At 59.5% G+C, this 12775-nt stretch overlaps 1 protein-coding gene across 1 annotated transcript; it reads right to left on the bottom strand.

The window, feature by feature from the left end:
• Positions 1 to 2144: 2144 nt before the first annotated feature.
• SLC25A45 (solute carrier family 25 member 45) lies at positions 2145 to 8165 on the bottom strand. Its single transcript, XM_046014399.1, has 6 exons — positions 7946 to 8165; positions 6945 to 6988; positions 6670 to 6741; positions 6207 to 6392; positions 3602 to 3860; positions 2145 to 3448 (listed from the first exon to the last, which is right to left on the bottom strand). Exons 1-6 carry the CDS (start codon positions 7980 to 7982, stop codon positions 3180 to 3182), a joined length of 867 nt encoding a protein of 288 aa, XP_045870355.1. The 5' UTR covers positions 7983 to 8165; the 3' UTR covers positions 2145 to 3179.
• Positions 8166 to 12775: the final 4610 nt, after the last annotated feature.

Genomic DNA, 12775 nt, shown 5'->3' with positions numbered 1-12775 from the left:
TCTTTCTTTTTTTTTTTTTAACTTTATTTTATTTGAGAAAGAGAGAGAGTGAGGGAGAGACAGAGAGAGAGCACAAGCAGGGGGAGCAGCAGAGGGGGGGAAGCAGGCTCCCCGCGGAGCAGGAGGTCAATGTGGGGCTCCATCCCAGGACCCTGGGATCATGACCTAGAGTCAAAGGCAGAGACACTTAACCGAATGAGCCACTCAGGTGCCCCTCTACTCAGGTCTTGATCTCAGGGTTGTGAGTTCAAGCCCCGAGCTGGGCTCCATGCTGCGTGTGGAACCTAGTTTGTTTTTTGTTGTTTTTTTTTAAAAAGAAGGAAAATCCTTGTCCATTTCCTGCCTGATCTTTGTCTTTCCACCCTCCTTTCTAAGGCTATTGCGCCCCTTCCCTGGGCCTCCAAAAGAGGAGTGAGTTGTTTTCTCACTAATCCCAGCTCTGTTCTAGCCACTGGGCTAGACGCCCTCATATCCCTTGTCCCTCGTAGCCCTGGTCCTGGCAGCAGAAGGAGCGGCCCCATGGGAGGCCTGTCCTCTCCGGTTGTGAGTGAGGAGCTAGAGGAGAGGAGCTCCAGCCCCCAGAGACACTTCTAGAAAAAACCAGATAGGGAAAACGGACAGTACAGAGGCAGGCTCACGGGCGTAATTACTACCCCTAAAGAGGAATTTAACTAAAACCAAATCAAAAAAGGATTTTTTAAAAAGATTTTATTTATTTATTTGACAGAGAGATCACAAGCAGGCAGAGAGGCAGACAGAGAGAGAAGGGGGAAGCAGGCTCCCTGCTGAGCAGTGAGCCCGATGCTGGGCTCGATCCCTGGTCCTTGGACCCTGAGATCACGACCTGAGCCAAAGGCAGAGGCTTAACCCACTGAGCCACCCAGGCGCCCCCAAAAAAGGATTTTTAAACTGTTATTCTCTTACTCACTGGTAACATGACTCGTGACAAGCTACAGAGGACCACCCTGACCGCCTGCTCCCTTCCTGCCCATTATAAGCCCATTTCCCAGGCACCCACTGCCCCCCGCCCATGCCCCCAACGACTGTCAGACTACCACTGCCGCATCCAGCCCCAAAGGCCTGGCCCCGCGGCGGGGCTGGACAGCCACTGGGGCTCACAGACTGACCCGACATCAGGGGAAACTAAGGCACAGAGAGGGCAGTGAGTGGCTGAGACAGACCCCGTTTTCCCATCCCAGAAGCACAGGCTCTCTGAGTCCGGGCGGGGGGGAGGCCTCCGGAGCTGGGAGTTCAGGTCATGCCTGCTGGACTGACGACTCCCTCAGCTCGGAAGGGCAGCACTTATTGGCCGGAGGGAGCATCTGGACACCATTTCTTAAACTTTAACTGTGTAAAAGGCCGTGCTCCCTGGCACCCAGGCTCCTGGCCAATGGGGTGCCTCCTGCCTCCCCGGTGGGGCCTTCGGGGGTCAACACTTTGGCCCAAGAGGAGGCATCTCCTCGAAGCCAAGAGACGAGCAGTTCGCACCCGTTACACATTTCTCGAGCCAAAGTCCAAGCACGGGGCCCGCTAGGCTCTGAGGGAGGTGAGGGAGTGGAGGTGGTTCCCGGGCCTCGAGCCCTGAGGCTACGCTGTGACAGGAGAGGAAGGCGGCGGGGGGGGGGGGGGGGGGGGGGGGGCAGTTGGGGGGTCACCCGCCATCGGCAGCCCCGGATCCAGTCAAGGAGACCTGATGCCATTAAGCCGAGCCCCGGTGAGCTTGAACTTTGGTGGGTGACAGTCTCAGGCCCCAGGGGGCGCAGAGCAGCCAAGTAACTGGGCTCTGGGGCTGGAGGCTCAGATGTGCCCAGGCGGGGTGTGAGGCGCTCTGGCTGTGTGGCCTCGGGCAAGCTAAACACTGTCTCTGAGCTGAGACTGTGATGATCGTTATAATGTTGTGGACTGTGATAATATGGTGATGGGTTTTGTTGGTTTTTTTTAAGTAATCTCTGCACTCAGGGTGGGGCTCGAACTTACAAACCTCGAGATCACCAGTCTCACGTTCCACTGAAAGAGCCGGCCAGGTGCCCCTATTGTGATGGTTTGAGAGGGAGCCCCCAGTAAATGGCAAGAGTTCTGGGCATTCAGGTCACCGTAAGGTGGGCCCAGGTGGATCTCAGACCAGATCGAGACGTTCGTGGGTACAAACTCTGCTCAGCTTTATTCCCAATCAAGCAAACCTTCTTGTTCTTGCCACTTAGCAACTGAGACAAGTAAAGAAAACAAGTGCCATGAATGAGGGTGGGACGGGAGACAGCCCTGGGAGGAGTGGCCCCTGACTTCTGGGACCGCTCGGAGAGGGGCCAGGCGGGCAAAAACCTAAGAGGGGGGGGACAGGACGAAGGAAGCAGGTGTGGTGGCCGGAGTGGGGGAACCGGTCGGAAGTCTGACCCCTGATCTCAAGGAGCTCCCTGTGTCATGGGGTCAGGTTGAGGAGCGAATCAGAAACCGCGGGGGCTGTGATAGAGGCACGTGGTAGGATGTGGGAGGGATCGGGGGCAGGGCGAGGGCTGGGGAATAAAGGAGGGGGTTGGGGTGGTATTAAAACCCCACAGCCAGTGGGGAGCAAAGGCGGAACTCCCTTGCCTGCCAGGAAGGACTCTGGCAGACAGTGCTCTGCCTGGGCCAAGGAGCAGGCTTAGCCAAGGGGCATGCTGCCCTCTGCTGCCCGGGAGGGATCAAGGGCCACCCAAGCCCCCAGGGAGGAGAGGGCCCAGGAGGTGGGGCTTTTCCCCACAGGCCAAGGGAGCCACTGAAGGATTCGGGACCAGCAGGGGAGAGAAGGCTGCCCTCCAGTTTGGGGGAGCAGGTGGGGGATGGGTGAGGATGTGGTGCTGGAATCCAGGGGGTGGTTAGCGCCCAGGAGAGCCGGCTCTGAGAGCTCTCTGAGGGGTGAAGTCACAGGTCGGGCCAAATGTCACCGGCAGCAGGGGCCACTGAGTGTGTTTCGCAGCCCTGGGGAGCACGGGAGCCAAGGCATGAGGTGCTGGGAGCCTGAAGCCAGCCCCGGTTCCGGAGTCCAGGAGCCCGAGGCCCTGCCCTCCGCGGCTGCCTGCCCATCGGGAAAGGCCCGGCCTCTCCAATTGGAGAAGCAAGCGGGGGCGCTCCCCGTGACCTCGCATCTGGGCGGTGGGTGGGGCGGGGCTGGCGGGGGAGCTGGGGCCACTACCTGGCCACGCTCAGCCCCACCAGCGCAGGAGGTACTCGTAGCTGAGGAAGGTGACCGCGTTGACAGGAAAGGCGCGGGCGCTGTTGATCGTCAGCCCCCGGAAGAAGACCCCCAGGCCTTCCTGCCGGACACTGCTCGCCATGCAGTCCAGCACACCCCGGTACACCCTGTGCTTCAGCCCCGCCATCTGCATCCGGGACTTGATCACGTCCAAGGGGGTGGCCACCGCCCAGGAGACGATGCCTGCGAAGCCCCCTGCCACCAACACCGAGGCTGAGCCTGGGGCAGAGGAGACCCAGGCGGGTGTCAGACCGAGGAGCAGAGACCCCCCCCCCCCCGAGTCCCTGGGGTCCCTCCCCATCCTCCGCGGCCAAGGCCAGCTCCCCTCCCCCACTCCTCTCCGTCCCCCTCCCGCTCACGCAGTCCGCTTACTGGGGTTCTGTCCGTCCGGCGTGGAGTGGCGGCAGAGCCACTCGTAGGTGACAAAATAGATGCCCAGCGTCGGGGTGTCCCTCAGCGTCAGGGCCCAGGCTCCCCGGAAGAGGCCCCGGGGCCCCTCCTCCTGGCAGATGGAGACTGCGCAGTGCACGGGTCCCCGGTACCGGGGCTGGGGGCTGCCCGGCCGCGCCCTCGGCTCTGTCTGGTTTTGTAGCCGGACTTTGATGAGGTCAAAAGGGGCCAAGCAGTAGACCTGGAGGAAAGGAAGCACCGAGAGCCTGGGTGGGGCTCCGAGCCAGGAGGATCCTAACAAGAGGACGGTGGCGGGCAGAGTTGGGCCGCGTCTGCCCATCGGACTCGCCGCTCCCGCTCCCGGCAGGGCTGGGCACAGGCCGGACGCCACCCTTAGCATTGGCCCCGGACAGCCAGGGGCACTGCCATCTCCTCGGACAACGGCACCGAACTCGCCTGGCACGTGCTCAGAGACGATCCTGGATTGTTTCTCCAAGAGTGGGGGGAGGCTTCTAGCCTCCCAAAAGCCAGGGGGGAGCAGGCACCTGCAGTGATGGGGTCTGAAGGAAGCATGCAGTCTGAGTCCCTGAGACAGATCTGACCCCTCCCTAGACTGAAGGAGGTCACTTCCGGCCTGAAGAATCAATTCGTAGATTCTTGCTCCCCCCACTTCCCACGGGACGCCTCTCAGAGGCCCCGGAGGGGGTCAAGCGCTGGGCCAGTCTTTCCTGCCTCCTGCAACCCCCCAACCACTAGGGTCCCAACAGAAGCTGGGCGATATGTGGGCTCTGTGGGTCCTAGGACTCTCGTCACCCAGCAGAGGCAGAAGGGGCAAACATTTGAGGCTCTGTTAGGACTTCTGGGTGGATATGGAGGGAAGCTGGGGCCGGGGGCTAATGTGAGGGGTCAAGGATGCAGTAGGTCAAGGTCAGCTGTTAAAGTCCAGATGAGAGGCACCTGGGTGGCTCAGTGGGTTAAAGCCTCTGCCTTCGGTTCAGGTCATGGTCTCAGGGTCCTGGGATCGAGCCCCACATCGGGCTCTCTGCTTAGTGGGGAGCCTGCTTTCTCCTCTCTCTCTGCCTGCCTCTGCCTCCTTGTGATCTCTCTCTCTCTCTCTCTGTCAAATAAATGGAAAAAAATATTTTTAAAAATAAAAAAAAATAAAGTCCAGATGAGATCTGAGGTCAGGCTGAGGTTAGCATGTCATGAGGCGTTTCTGTGGGTTTTGTTTCTTTCGTGGAAAGTTCATGAGCTTAGTTCCTCAGCCCCGGAAGCCAGCTCTGGCAGCGATGTTCCGACAATGGCAGACCAACTTTGCTTACTTCCTCCCGTGCAGGAAGGTGGGCTGGTCTCCCTCTCTCTAAGGCGGGACCCTGATGTCATCCTTTCCGAGCCTGGGGGCAGTGCCAAGCTCCGGGCTTCTCCAGGGGATACGCCCCTGAGTCCTGGGCTCCTGACTGTGCGGAAATGGCTGAGCCAAAGGTAGAATAGTGAGTAGGGGCAGGTTAGGGCCCCTCTGCTCCCCATCCCAGGCCTGCAGGTGCAGTGGGATGGCAGACGCTGTCACATTGTTTGACAGGGTGAGCCTCTGTGCACATCACAGGTTGTCTGTCATTCCCTGCCCCCAGGGCTAGCCAGAGCCACATCCTGCCTCTTCCTCCTCATCTCCACACCAAAATCTAGTTTCTACTCCAAGATCCTGTGAAGCTGAATCCATGGGCTTGATGGCAAACCGGGTTCCCGTTGGACCTTGAAGCCGGTCCCCATCCATGAGCCTGCAGTCCCCAGTTCTGCTATCCGCTCGGCTTTGCAAAGGGTTGGAGAGGAAGGCGACTTAGGAGCTGGGCCTGGCTGGGTCAGCCGCTAGCGTGGAGTCTCACTTCTCTCCCCTGTTTTGGTGGCGCGCCGGTCTCAGGGCTTGGGAAATGCGCAGGCATGTGCCCCACACAAGAAGGGACAGAAGGAAAGCCAGGACCTGTGGGTGTCTCATGAATCATTAATTCACTGGCGTGAGCCACCTGATTCCGCTCTTTGTCCTTGGTCTCTGCCCCAGAAATATGTTAGGGGCATGAGGGCAGGTGCCGAATAGAGGGTGACCTCAGGCGCCTGGCTGGGGTGCGGGATAGAGTCAGGCACGGGTCCCTCTGCCTCTATGCTCACACCCCCCAATCAGCTGCCCCGCCCCCGTGTCTGGAGGCCCCTCTTTCCTCCGCCCCACCAATCAAAAGCCCGGTCCTTAAGTGCTGAGAACAAAGACCAAAACTAAATGATGGGAGCTCTTTAATGATTAAATACCCAGGCCTCTCCCAGCGAGATCTGTGGACTGGGGCCTGGTTGAAGCTTCAGGCAAAGGGGCTGAGCGGGGCCTGGGCTGGAGGGCTGCCAGGACCACACCAGGACCGGAGGAGCTGGGCTCGGGGCTCTGGCAAGTCTATCAGTTCTCCAGGGCAATGGATCCCCCGGGAGAGAGGTCTTCCCACAGCACTGAGCCCGGCAGACCGCCTGGAGGTACGTGTGTGCGCGCTCACACCTGCGTGTGCGTGCTTGCAAGCACCTGTGTGTACGTGCCCCCGCCCCTCCCTCTCACCTGCACGAAGCCTCCCGTGCAGCCGGCGAGGAAGACATGCGCGTAGCTGGGAGGCTGAGCCCGGCGCTCCTGGTGGGAGGTCGCGGTGAGCGCCAGCAGCGTGTTGCTGTAGACCCCGAACAGCACGGAGTTGACCATGGCTATGCTCGCAATGGGGAAGCTCATTCCCTTGAAAAAGCCCAGAAGCTGTAGAAAGACAAGGCGACCTTAGGGCCAAGTGGGGGGAGGGGGGTTTCTCTTTGCCCTTCCCACTCCAGCAGGGTCCCCTCTGGCCAGAAACCAGTCCTGAGTCCTGCCGAAGGGAGGCTGAGGCTGGTTGAGGCTGGGGACAGTCTTGGGGCACAGTCAGCTCCCGGGAACCCCCAACTTTGGTCTCCTCTCTTCCCACTGGGGAAGAAGAAAGCTGCTGCCAACCACCCAGAGACCTCCCCCTGCCGAAGCCCCAGAGAAGCAAGACACCCACCGACTCATGGCGGTAAGTCTTAACCAAGCAGTCGAAGATGCCCCGGTATGCGGTCTGGGTCTGCAGCCGCACCTGAGTGAGGACAGAGCAGGCAGCCCAGGAGGGATGGGCAGGGTTGGCTCCAGCCCCCGGCTCCTCCCCGCTCTGCCCGGCAGGATGCCAGCAGCGCAGGACTGATAGGAAAGCTCCCCATCAGCCAGGCCCTGCTCTCGAGGCATGGTGACATCTGGTTCCGGTGACAGCCTTCATTCCTGAGATGCCTCCCCTCGACTCACCTTTACCGTGTCAAAAGGGTGTCCCAGGACCAAGCCCAGAGCTCCTGCATGATAAGAAGATGCTATGAGGGGGGCCTCTTGCACCGGACCGAGGGGAGGGGAGCTCGGGCAGGAGAAGCTGGGGCCAGGCCTTCTGGCCAGACTCCAGAGGAACTCCCGTAGGCCCCTTTGCCTCCTCCTCCACGCCAAGCTCTGGGCTAGGGAGGTGTGGGGACCAGGGACAATGCCGTTCCCAGAGGACACCCAGGCAGAAGGGAGGAGCCCGCCACAGACTCCGTGTCCTCACAGTGTCCAACACTGACCGTCCTGCTTGCTTATCTAACTGTGGGGCCATGGGACAGACTCTCCAGGGCTCCCACGTCCCTGCCAGCCTGACCCCTTTCTCCCTCCACTCACGCCTGCTGTAGAGTACGGGGCCTTGGTCCAGACCCGCAGTACGGAGCTGGGGGCCCTACGGCGTCTTGCTGCCCCCCCCCGGGGAGGAGAGCCCAGCCCCCAGGCCACCTCCCCATGTTCCCATCTTGCCCCCCAGAGCAGATGCTGGTCCTGGATTCTTGGGCGAGGTCACAGCCCCTGGAGGCAGGTTCAGAATGTTCCTCTCTTTCTGCTGAGGGACACCCAGAAGCTGGGCTGGGCCCTCGACACAGCTGGCCTTGGCGCCGGAAACTAGGGCAGAGGCCCAGAGGGGAAGGCAGGACAGCTGCTTGGGTCAAAGGTGAAATTCCTTTCTGAGCCCCACAGGGTGGCCCTAGAGAGTGGGGTTCTTGGTGAAGGTCTGCAGGTGTGGCTGCGGGAGGGCTCGGCGTGGCCCTGGACGTAGGGCCACGCAGCTTAGAGACCCGCACCTTCCTCCCCGCGCCCCCAAGGCAGCTGCCAGGAGACTCTGGGCGCTGGTCCCCGGGCTCCAAAGCCACCAGGACTTTGGTCTCTGTTCCTTCTATGTCCCCTGGCAGTGACGGACCGCTGGGGGGAACGTAACAGAAGGAAGAAAAACGTCTCACCAGAAATCCATCCGGCCACAAACTCCTCCGCGGGCATTGTCTGGCAGGGGCGGGAACCGGTGGCTCCAGACTGGACACGCTAGGGAGCGTCTGGCCCTCCCTGATCTCCCTCCCCGTCGCCCGCCCGATAACCTCCCACTAATGTTTAACTCGGCCGGGAGGGTGAGCGGTGGCCCAGTGCCCAGACCTCCGCACCAGGAGGGGAGAAAGCCACCTTGGGTGGCCCTGACGGAGGAGAAGACCTGTGCGGAGTGTGAAATCCCAGAGCAAGGATCGTGGCGGGTGGCCCGCCCCCTGCCGGCCCACGATGGCCTTGCAGCCTTGCTGCGGGACTAGGCGAGGCAGCCTGGCCCCAGCCTCCAAGGCTGCCCCAGCCTGCAAGGCTTCAATGAATCCATCCAGGGCGAGTCCGTCCAGGGCAAGGCCCTGGCTGCCCGGCCTGGCCTGGCCAGTCCAACACCCTGGGACCCGTAGCTAGGCCGGTGGAGATGGAGCATGGCCACCATGGGGCAGGCCCAGCTCGGTCCCAGTGCCCTGGGAACCCCAGAGCGGACAGGGCGGAACAACCCAGAGAGGAGTGACTCCCTAGCCTGGAGCCCTACCTTCTCCCAGGGGGATGTGCAGCTTCCCCGGCTCCCTTGCGTGAGTCGTACACAGCCTCCCTCGTGCACATCCTTCTCTTCTCCAGGCCTCCCTCCCTGGGGACAAGCTGGGGATTTGGGTGTTATCAAGGGTAGCTGGTGTCTCAGCACTGGGGTTATGAATGCCGATTTTTCTTTGCACAACAATCCAAAGTGACACGCAGGGAGACCTGCATCCCTCTCTCCTCCTCTCTGCTTCCTTCCTTCCAGCCCTCCCTGCGGCCAGTACACCAAGCACGTTCTAGCACGCTTTGGATTCTGCTCCCCCGCCGGCTTCTTACAAGCTGGGTCTTGTAACGCTCACTTCTCGCTGTTTTTGTTTTTGTTTTTTTAAGATTTTATTTATTTATTTGACAGAGAGAGCGAGATCACAAGTAGGCAGAGAGGCAGGCAGTGTGTGGGGGAGAGCAGGCTCCCTGCTGAGCAGAGAGCCCGATGCGGGGCTCGATCCCAGGACCCTGAGATCATGACCTGAGCCAAAGGCAGAGGCTTCACCCACTGAGCCACCCAGGTGCCCCTCGCTGTTGTTTTGAAAGCGATATTTTACATCACTTAAAAATTCGTTGCTTCTCTTTACCAATCAGATGACGGCTCACGCCTTGTGTTTCTCATGCCTGCCTGGTACCTTTATTTTTCCTGCTCCCATCCTCTCTCTATGCCTGAGGGGGGCCAGCAGGGGCTTCCATGTTATCCAGACTGGGGTTCCCGTCTCGGCTGATCTGTGGCAAGGCCCGGGCTTCCTGGGGCTCTGTCTCCCATGTCCTTTGGGATGCCCTGCAGGTCATCCAAGGGGGGCTTGTGGGGTGGGGCGGGGCGTGGGGTGGTGGTGGTCACGTTCAGGATCCCGGCTCCATGACATTTCAGTTATTCCTGGGCAGCAGGGAGGGAGGGAGCCCAGCGGCAGTCCCGCGGACTTGGAGGCAGGACACAGATGGACGTGGATGCACACGGTGGGGGTCAGGGCAGAGGGCAGAGCATCAGGGCAGACCCAGGGACATGGACAACCCAAGTGCTGAGGTTGCTGCCGGGCATGCGTGTCTGACATGAACAGAGTTCACGGGGTGCGGGGTGCTGATGTAACGTATTGTTCACATCCCGGCCACGGGATATTTTCAGACGCTATTCGCAGGTCTGCTGAGAAGTGGGGCCGGGGCGGGGTCTTTTCAGGGCACAGAGATCCAAGGCACAGGTGTCACACCACCCATAGAAATCTCTGAAGTCTCCAAATGCGGGTGCCAAATTTTGGAGTCCCCCTTGCCTCCTCCCTCTGTCTCACACCTCCCCACCATCCCATAAGGAAATCGCGTTAATATTGCCTTCAAAGCAGGACCCAAATCCCACCCTTCCTCTCCTCCTCCTCTGCTAGCGCCCTGGCCCAAAGCCACTAAGGCCTCCACTTGGTCTCCTGCCTGGCCTCCCTGTCTCCGCCCCTGCCCACTTCCAGTCTGTTCTCCACCTAGTAGCCAAAGGGATTCAGCTGAAATTTAAGTCAGACCATGTCTGCGCTTTGCTCCATACCTTGCAAGGGTCCCTTCCTGCTCAGACTGAAAACGGAAGTCCTGCTTAGGCTCTAGGAGCCCTCAACGTGCAGCCCCACATTCCTTCGACCTCATCTCTGGCCACGCCCTGGTCACTCTGTCCCAACCTCCCGGGCCTCCTTCTCTTCATCCAACGGGCTCCTGCCTCCAGGCCTTTGGCACTGGCTGTTCCCTCTCCCCAGTGGCCTGGTCTAGCCTGGACTCAGACTTATCACCTGCCGGGCACTCCTGGTGCTCCTTCCCTGGCTCTTCCTCTTGGTTCTTCCACGGCACCGTGACTTTCTGATGCACCAGTGATTAACTTGTTGTCTGTCTGGGCTGGGACCTCTGGCTGTTTGCTCACTGATGGTATCCCGAAGGCTCAGAACAGCACGTAGCAGAGGACAGGTGCTTAATACATATTTGGCACAAGAATGAAGGAGTGAACGGGGAGGGGGGCAGCATTAGCGGGCAGCCCCGCAGCCCGCCCTGGGTCTCCACTTCTCTCTCCCCATCTCCAAAGGGCCCCAAAGAATGTGAAGTCCCAACAGTATCCCTACGTACCCCTCCAGATCATGCAACTCTTCGTTCCCTGTCAGGTACCCAAGGGCCAGTCCCACTCATCCTTCCGCTTTCCCGCTGTGGCCAAAATAGAATCCACTCACCGCTACTTCCTCACCGGTAGACGGGTTTTAGGAAGCAAGGCTCATCTCTGACGTCCTCCACCTAGAGCCGCCTGGGGCTCCTTGGGCTGCCCCCGTGCCCTTCCTTGCCGAGGGCTGGGCTGCAGTCCTCATTCTGCTGGTCGCTCTCTCCCAAGTGGGCAATCCCTTCTGTGGCCCTTGGGTGGGGGGGGGTTCTTTTCCTGCTTATAAAAGCAGGAAAGCAGCCCAGCTGATTGCTGAGTCTCAGGGCACTTGGCTCTAAAGGCCTGGCGGCCCTCACATCAGAATGGGCCCCGCTCTCTTCTTCCGTCCCACCCCCCCCACCCCCCCCAGTTCAAGGAAGAACCCTGACCCCTCTCTAGAGCCTTGCCAAAGGGCGGCCCCAGCCCTGACTGGACTCTTCTTCTGGAAATCCCACCAGGCCCGTCTTGTGCCTGGCCAGGCAGAGCTCTGACCTTGTCCCTCTCTAGCTCACAACCCCCCAAAACTCCTCACCACCTGCCAAACCCACCACACACAAACCCCCGCCCCCAGGTGCCACCCCCAGCCTCGCCTGCTGTGCTCTGACTGCCCCGGGCTTCCCTGGGGTCCTCACCACGCTCCCACAGTTCCCGCTACTGGGAACGCCTTCGGGAATCGCTTCAGTGCCCTCCTTCCCCGCACTGGACCTGTTCCAGGCTCCTTACTACACTATACACACTGCCAGACGTCGGCTTTGTGGTTTGCCTTTTCCGATCCTGTTTTCTCGACTACGCACCTCCTGGTGTGATACAAGAACTAAAGCACTTAGAAAAGAGTCTGGTGCATTGTACCCACACCACGAACAGCAGCTACTACTACCCTCACTTCTACCCACAGGGGCCCCGAGGATGACCGGAGGAAACGGAAGGGTCTGGCACTCAGTAGGGCTCCGGAAGTGAGGAACCATCTCTGCCTGTTTATAGTTTTCCATAGCTTCGAAGGCAATTCTGTCATTGTATGTAAACGTAAACATTGTAAACGCATGTTTCTCAGGGCACCTGGATGGCACAGTCAGGTAAGCAACTGGCTCTTGGTTTTGGCTCAGGTCATGATCTCAGGGTCCTGGGATCGAGTCCTGCATCAGGCTCCACGCTCAGCGTGAAGTCTGCTTGAGGTTCTCTCTCTCCCTCCCGCTTTGTTCCTCCCACTCATTCTGTGTCTCGCTTTCTCTCAAATAAATAAATAAAATCTTTAAAAGAAATGACTTGGGGCACCTGGGTGGCTCAGTGGGTTAAGCCTCTGCCTTCGGCTCAGGTTATGATCTCAGGGTCCTGGGATCGAGCCCCACATCGGGCTCTCTGCTTAGCAGGGAGCCTGCTTCCTCCTCTCTCTCTGCCTGCCTCTCTGCCTACTTGTGATCTCTCTCTCTGTCAAATAAACAAAATCTTTTTAAAATATAAATAAAAGAAATTACTTAAAGAAAAGAAATACACATCTCTCCTGGGCTTCCTTATTCCCCCTCTCTACCTCTAAAAAAATTAAACCAGAGCTGAGCTTGCTGAGGGCAAGGCAGTACCTCACCTCCTGCCCTAGCCCAGACCCCACACCCAGTAAGCACTCAGTGACACTGAACTGTGCTCCCACTGTGATCCAGCTGGTTAAGGGAGCCCACCAAGCCATCGTGTCCTGATCTGAGGGTCTCAGAGCTTAGAACGTGGAAAGAGATGGTTGGTTGTTTTGAGAGAGAAAGGGGAGGGGCATGCAAGCCCAGGGATCTGCAAGGGAGAGGGAGAAGCAGACTCCCTCCACCCTGCTGAGCAGGGAGCCCAGTGTGGGGCTCAATCCCAGGACTCTGGGATCATGACCCGAGCCAAAGGCAGACACTTAACCGGCTGAGCCACCCAGGTGCCCCTGGAGGAGATGCTGATTATTGCTCACTCTTCTCTCCAGCTCACATCTGAACTTCCTTGAGTCCTTAGTTCACGCAAGGAAGACATGTTGCAACGGGTTCAGGTGTGGGGTAGCGTGGCTGGGGGCGGGGCGCAG

This window comes from Meles meles, chromosome 8 (genome assembly GCF_922984935.1).
Source record: "Meles meles chromosome 8, mMelMel3.1 paternal haplotype, whole genome shotgun sequence".
Taxonomy (NCBI): Eukaryota; Metazoa; Chordata; class Mammalia; order Carnivora; family Mustelidae; genus Meles; species Meles meles.
The sequence above is the reverse complement of the archived record's forward strand: the minus strand, read 5'-3'. Positions and strand labels throughout refer to the sequence as shown.

What these genes read in the sequence shown, in the direction of transcription:
- SLC25A45 (XM_046014399.1), bottom strand. Translation starts at nt 7,982, where the DNA reads ATGCCCGCGGAGGAGTTTGTGGCCGGATGGATTTCTG. An exon ending in AGACTTACCGCCATGAGTCG is followed by an intron (nt 6,393 to 6,669) that starts GTGGGTGTCTTG and finishes GTCTTTCTACAG; the next exon opens with CTTCTGGGCTTTTTCAAGGG. An exon ending in GCCGGACGGACAGAACCCCA is followed by an intron (nt 3,449 to 3,601) that starts GTAAGCGGACTG and finishes CCTCTGCCCCAG; the next exon opens with GCTCAGCCTCGGTGTTGGTG.